At 41.5% G+C, this 6,789-nt stretch overlaps 2 protein-coding genes across 5 annotated transcripts; both read left to right on the forward strand.

The window, feature by feature from the left end:
- The first annotated feature begins 287 nt into the window (after positions 1–287).
- On the forward strand, positions 288–2,226 carry LOC130532238 (free fatty acid receptor 2-like). The gene is made up of 2 exons (XM_057044718.1): positions 288–412; positions 765–2,226. The coding sequence occupies exon 2, from the start codon at positions 969–971 to the stop codon at positions 1,995–1,997; it is 1,029 nt and encodes a 342-aa protein (XP_056900698.1). The 5' UTR covers positions 288–412; positions 765–968; the 3' UTR covers positions 1,998–2,226.
- An 861-nt stretch (positions 2,227–3,087) lies between these two features.
- Positions 3,088–6,326, forward strand: LOC130532240 (free fatty acid receptor 2-like). 4 transcript variants are annotated; one of them, XM_057044720.1, is made up of 2 exons: positions 3,088–3,435; positions 4,799–6,326. In XM_057044720.1, the coding sequence occupies exon 2, from the start codon at positions 4,860–4,862 to the stop codon at positions 5,886–5,888; it is 1,029 nt and encodes a 342-aa protein (XP_056900700.1). In that variant the 5' UTR covers positions 3,088–3,435; positions 4,799–4,859; the 3' UTR covers positions 5,889–6,326. The 4 variants fall into 4 exon arrangements, with proteins under 4 accessions (XP_056900700.1, XP_056900699.1, XP_056900701.1 ...); XM_057044719.1 differs by lacking the exon at positions 3,088–3,435 and adding an exon at positions 4,332–4,377; XM_057044721.1 differs by lacking the exon at positions 3,088–3,435 and adding an exon at positions 4,337–4,351.
- The last annotated feature ends 463 nt before the right edge of the window (positions 6,327–6,789 follow it).

Raw genomic sequence — 6,789 nt, forward strand, 5'->3', positions numbered from 1 at the left:
GTGGGGAAGATAAATTGTGGCAGTATCTCCATAATAATAATTTCTTTTATCTGCTCTGAATGTGTATATTATCATGTAAATGGGGGGTGGTTCCAGGCAACAGCAGGTGGGAGCTGGACGACTGCTGAACGAAGGAGATCAAATAAAAGAGTTGAGCCATCAACACGTGAATGCCGGGAAGCATGCTGAAGTGTAAGGTAGGCCTCTTCTAATTGTCCAACAAAGGGCTGCTGAAAATAAGGAAGAACGTTTTGTGTTGCCTAAATCGGTGTTGTTTTGTGCTTTCGTAATATTCCTCAGGGTTGTAAAAAACCCCCCAACAACTTCCTCCTGCTGTTTCTTTACAGCACTATAAGAGTCTGAGCCTGTCTAACGCGTTCATTATCGTGTACAGTGGCTCACAGGAAAACAGGTAAGGGACATTTATTTAAATTATGAGGCAGAATGTTCTCTTCATTTCTAATAGGAAGCAGAGATGATATATGTAGGCATTCTTTTAATGGCACGCTGGTTGTTAAAGTGCTAAAGTAATCAACGTGATTTGGAATTTCATATGATGTTTTTCATGGTGAGGCTGAAAACAAGTGACTGGGAGTTAAAGAGCATCATTTCACTGCACTTGCAACATAAGAAGCAACAGAGACCTCCTCTTGCCTCCTTACTGATCTGAATTGGAATTGAGATAGAGTCTAACTCTCACTTTTGTCTCAAACAAGTTGAAACAGTTCTGCGCATTAATTGACTGTTTTCTTTTATCAACAAAGGTCAAAAGTGTCGAGGAAACTGACAACTGCTGATCTATGGTTGGGGGAGGACAGGAAAACCACACAGTTTCACCGATCGCTTCCAGGCGCTTCTGTGTTTTAATCTGAGTGATCAAACCTCCCCCGGCTCATCATCCCCACGTTCAAAGATAATGCAAAGCCTCTCCAACTGAGACTGACTGGCTGAATACCGCTGAGACCACCATGCCGCAGCAGTGCCACAGAGCACTGTGCCTGTCCGTCTACATCATCACCTTCATCCTGGGCCTCCCGATGAACATCCTGGCTTTCTACACCTTCTGCAAGAAAGTGAGGCAGAAACCCACACCGATTGACATCCTGCTCCTCAATCTGACCATCTCGGACCTGCTCTTCCTCATCTTCCTGCCCTTTAAGATGCAAGAAGTGATGAACAACATGATTTGGAACTTGCCGTATGCCCTCTGCCCGTTGTCTGGCTTTATCTTCTATATGACCATCTACAACAGCACTTTCTGCCTGACTGCGGTAAGCGTGGAACGCTACCTCGGCGTGGCGTTCCCCATCCAGCACACGCTCAAAAGACGGCCTGTGTACGCGGTGGCCGCCTGCATTTTCTTCTGGATCTTTTCCTTCATCAACCTGAGCATCGTGGTCATCATCCCTTTTATTGGCTCTAAAGAATCTTTAAGTAACACTTCACAACACAGTGATTCGACAAGAATTTGCTACGAGAACTTCACCGACACCCAGCTCAATATTCTCCTGCCGGTTCGTCTGGAGCTGTTTGTGGTGCTGTTTTGCATCCCTTTCATCATCTGCTGCTTTTGCTACATCAACTTCATCCGGGTCCTGTCCCGGCTACATAACATCGACCGGTGCCGCCGCCTGCGGGCCATAGGGATGGCTTTGGGAACACTGATAGTGTTTGCTGTTTGTTTTGGGCCCTACAACATCTCCCATGTGGTGGGTTTTGTTATGTGGAAAAGTCCTGAGTGGAGGGATAAAGCCTTGCTCTGCAGCACCTTTAATGCCTGCCTTGACCCGTTCATATTTTACATGTCCTCCTCCGCTGTGAGAGGGACTGTGGGTTCCATGATGAAGGGGTTTAGGTGTTGTTTCGGTGGGTGTGTTCCCAGTCACGTGTTCTGCACCTCTTCCAGGTCAATTACCATGACCGCCACAGATAAAGAACACAATCAAGAGCAGATCAATGGCAGTGGAAAGGAAGCAGCCACCAGCTGTCTTCAGTAATTTGTTCCCACATTGTGAGATCAGGAAATGAATGGCCCTTTACGATATTGTCATCAGTCCAGCGCGCCTCTGTTTGTCTGTGTGGACTTTCGGAGTTGTGAATGATCCAAGAACACCAAAGTCAAAGGAGGTCAATTTCCATAAAATCATAAAATAAGCAGAGACGACTAGCAAATATCGCAGCCAAAATGTATTTGATACATGACTGAATAATATTGCTGTGTCCAAAGACGCCAAAGAATGTGTGAGCACCAGTTTTGTATATGCAATCTCTGAACAATGCGACTTCAAGTGGGAGAGATTAATCATAAGACTTGTGTCATAATATCTAAGAAAAGAGTTTTTCAGCCAAAGGAACCGTGTTAAATAGCCTTGTTATATATCATGTAAATATAAAAACTAATGTCAAAAAGCTCTGTTTATATATTTTTTTATTCACTAAGGCCATTGGTTTTGTAAGACTGTGACATCATTCAAACAAACAAACAAAAAAGCTCTGTAAAATAAGTTTTGTACATGCTTTAGAGCCTTTTAGGTTATGCTGTAAATCAAACAGATATTGTGGACACGTGGATGGATGCAGGAGTGCAAACAGCCTTTGTAAACACACGTTTTTATGATTCTTCCCTTCACGTCTCAGGGATGTTTGTTAAATGCAAGCGTCGGGTCATTGTGCCAGCATGTTGTTTTCATCCCCTTGCTGTCATAATCAAATTATATACCATCACATTTACATGATTTATGTGTTGTTCTATAAAAGTAACAGGTATTACAAGGGAACTTTTTTGCATGCATGTAAATAAGAACTTTATTTTGGGTTTACAGTATTCATAAGAATGTAAAGTGAATTTCCCGGATGTACATATTGGACGTAAAATATATTTTAGATAATATGCAATTGTATTAAAATAATGCAGAATAAAAATGAGGGCTGTGCAAATTCAGCACCTGTGGTGGGTTTTCCTCCTTCCTTCTTTTCAGAAGATAAAACGAGAGCTCAAATGGGATGCTGACGTATAAATGGGGATTATAGAAAGTGTCAGTTCAGACTTAACAACAAACTGAGGCAGGATAGATTTGTGCAAGGGGCTTTGTTTGACCTTCAGAGATGCCACATCGCACTTAAATTTGTTTTCTTGCTTTCATTTTCTACTTCCTAAAAGATAACTGACGGTTGGCTCAGTGTTGACTTTTTGCCTCCACTGTGTGAAGGTTATATGTACATTCACTCAGCTTGTGCGATGTGTTTGCTGACCGCTGACGAGTAAACCTGCAGGGTTTGCCTCATTTTTTCCTGCAGCCACAAATGTTTGACAGCTTGTACATGATAAACTGTGTGGAGATTATAAAAGAAAACATGCTTTTTAAAGAGTCCACTGTCATTCTGCTCCAACGTTTCCTCGCGCCGTGCCCGCAGAAGAGCAAGGGGACAAAAACAGTGAGTCACTATTGCTCATTGCTGATTTCTCACATATGAGTAAATATGAAAGAATTAGAGATGGACTTTTGCCTGCTCACTAAGAGAGGCACATACACCAAAATTGGGGAAATGATTAATTTTGGAGGGGGTGCAGCACTGCTATCCAGCTTTTATTCTGACTGATCTCTTACTTGTGTCCCAATTCAGAAGGAAATGCCCAGTTGTTTATTTTTCCCTGCCAAAATTCTATAAAGTTAAATGGAGATGATGACACTTGTTTATGACGTGGACCGGCAGGAAATGTCACAATTAGGCAGAAGTTAGATATGAAATACTTTGTATAATTACCTCACTTTGAGTAGTGAGTGAGGTTTTCCACATTAAGCCAGAATGTGACAAAAGTTCTGGTTTAAATAATAAAAATTCATGGTTTTGGGGTGTGCCTTGAAAATTCTGCAAACACAAATAAAGCTACAAAAAATACTTAACCATGAAAAAAACACCCATTTTGTAGCCCAAGTGTTCATGCACTGCTTATCACAGTGCTTTATATTTTTGTGTGTATGTTTTCCAGTGGAACCAGAAAGGCTTTCTTTAGATGGGGGTTTGCAAATTTCCCACTAGAAAGCCCGGAATATATGCAAAACATGAATCACCTGTTACTGTTGTAGCAGGATATGCCCTGAGAAATGCATGAATATAAAAATACAACACAATCTACAGCCAACCGTATGCAGGTGCTTTGGATCGGTAACTGCGTTTCAGATAAAACACTGAGTTGACACAACTCAAAATGAATATTTTATTTTTGGATTTGCATCACATTCTACTGTGAGGTCCTAAAAGGAGGAGCTCCCTCCTTATCAGAGCATTATAAAAGCAGAGCATCTGTCGCACACTCAGTCTTTTGAGAAGAAGCTCTTTGGAAAAATGAGTAAGAAAGGACTCTTTCCTTACATGGTAATAATGTATGTTATGTATTTTGGAGAGATGGATGGGTTGTGATGGCTCAGTTTAATTGTGATTAAGTAATAATGTATGAGGTATATATTCTTCAAAACGTTTTCTACCAACGGTATGCTGGTTGTATTTATACCAAGGAAGTATTACAAGATCTTAAATTGGTGTCAACAATTAAAGGGAATGGCAGGGATCTTCTAAATTCTGATGTATTTGTTACATAATAACTACCAAGGCCTAATTTAAACCATTTTTAAATGCAGTGATTTTGTAGTTATCCATTATCATTCTGTTTTTAAAGATTTAAGAAAAATGATGATGAGCGTGGGCTGATCAATGAGGACAGGAAGACCCAGTATGAACCTTCTTCTGTGTTTCAGTCGGGCTGATTAAAACTTCCTCCGGTTTATTTTCACCACAGTCAAAATTCACGTGAAGCCTCTCCAACTGGGACTGACTGGCTGAATAACGCTGAGACCACCATGCCGCAGGAGTGTCAGAAGGGGCTGTGCTTGTCTGTCTACATCTTCACCTTCATCCTGGGCTTCCCGACCAATGTCCTGGCTTTCTACTCCTTCTGCAAGAAAGTGAGGCAGAAACCCACGCCGAGCGACATCCTGCTCCTCAATCTGACCATCTCGGACCTGCTCTTCCTCATCTTCCTGCCCTTTAAGATGCAAGAAGTGATGGACAACATGATTTGGAACTTGCCGTATGCCCTCTGCCCGTTGTCTGGCTTTATCTTCTATATGACCATCTACAACAGCACCTTCTGCCTGACTGCGGTCAGCGTGGAACGCTACCTCGGCGTGGCGTTTCCCATCCAGCACACGCTCAAAAGACGGCCTGTGTACGCGGTGGCCGCCTGCATTTTCTTCTGGATTTCATCATTTTGCCATACAAGTATTGTTTTTTTCATTTCTATTGTAGACCCTCTAAATGCCACCTTAGATCAGAACACCACTGGGAAAATCAGCCAAATCTGTTATGACGATTTCACTGACGCCCAGCTCAATGTTCTCCTGCCGCTTCGTCTGGAGCTGTTTGTGGTGCTGTTTTGCATCCCCTTAATCATCTGCTGCTTTTGCTACATCAACTTCATCCGGGTCCTGTCCCGGCTACATAACATCGACCGGCGCCGCCGCCTGCGGGCCATAGGGATGGCTTTGGGAACACTGATAGTGTTTGCTGTTTGTTTTGGGCCCTACAACATCTCCCATGTGGTGGGTTTTGTTATGTGGAAAAGTCCTGAGTGGAGGGATAAAGCCTTGCTCTGCAGCACCTTTAATGCCTGCCTTGATCCGTTCATATTTTACATGTCCTCCTCCGCTGTGAGAGGGACTGTGGGTTCCATGATGAAGGGGTTTAGGTGTCGTTTCAGTGGGTGTGTTCCCGGTCACGGGTTCTGCAACTCTTCCAGGTCAATTACCATGACCCCCACAGATAAAGAACACAATCAAGAGCAGATCAATGGCAGTGGAAAGGAAGCAGCCACCAGCAGTCCCTGTTAGCGGACAAAATTAAAAAATATCATGCTTCAGACTCCTTCTTTATAGTGTTTATTTGAGGAGTTATGTACCTATTTATGTTGCTAATCATGTTTCAATACTCAATAATTAATATTTAAAGCAGATACAGTATAATACTACAATAAGACAGATCTACGTGCCCGTTCTTGAATATAATGTTTCATTTTCTATGTGAGAACAATTTGCTCTAGCCAGGCCATTCTGTAACTTTGCATCAACAAATTATTTATTGTCATATTTAAATCATTAATGTTTCAAATTTTATAAGGAAAGCAGACAGGAGAGATAATGCCGTTTTAAAAAAAAGTAAATGGGAGTTAATTCTATATTGAAATGTAAAGTGACCACTCTATCTACTAATTTGAAGGTTAATATTTCATGTACAATTCATATAGAAATAAATAAAAAGAAAAAATGTGATCTGATGTACAAAGAGCTGTTTATTACCAGTGTGGAAAACCCACAATATAAAGTTAGACTGCCAGTGACTTTGTGGATTTACTACATTTACTACTACACATTTCTGAAAGTGGAGGCAGACTCAGAGCACTCTCACCACACTCTTGTCTACAGTCCAACCCTTTAAATTGCTCCTTGGCCAACTAAGGAGCTCAGTAACTAAATGCTGCCGTGCTGCCACACCTCTCAGTTTCAAACAACAAATCAAAATGTGAGCAGGCAACTTACAAAGTTCAACTCAAGTTTCTATTAACAAATAAATAAAAACAGTTTAAAAGGATCTAGCTCTTCATTTTAAATTTCTTTTCAAACATTTTGGACACAACAAGCTGCAAACACTTCTACTTCTGACTCATGAAAGTGATCAGAGCTGATCTTAACTTTCCTTCCTCTTCCATCATATCAGTTTTTATTTCTGAAGTCT

Source organism: Takifugu flavidus, chromosome 10 (assembly GCF_003711565.1).
Source record: "Takifugu flavidus isolate HTHZ2018 chromosome 10, ASM371156v2, whole genome shotgun sequence".
In the NCBI taxonomy this organism is placed as follows: Eukaryota; Metazoa; Chordata; class Actinopteri; order Tetraodontiformes; family Tetraodontidae; genus Takifugu; species Takifugu flavidus.

Excerpts from the sequence above, each read along its gene's own strand:
- LOC130532238 (XM_057044718.1), top strand. The coding sequence starts at position 969 with ATGCCGCAGCAGTGCCACAGAGCACTGTGCCTGTCCGTCTACATCATC.
- LOC130532240 (XM_057044720.1), top strand. The coding sequence starts at position 4,860 with ATGCCGCAGGAGTGTCAGAAGGGGCTGTGCTTGTCTGTCTACATCTTC.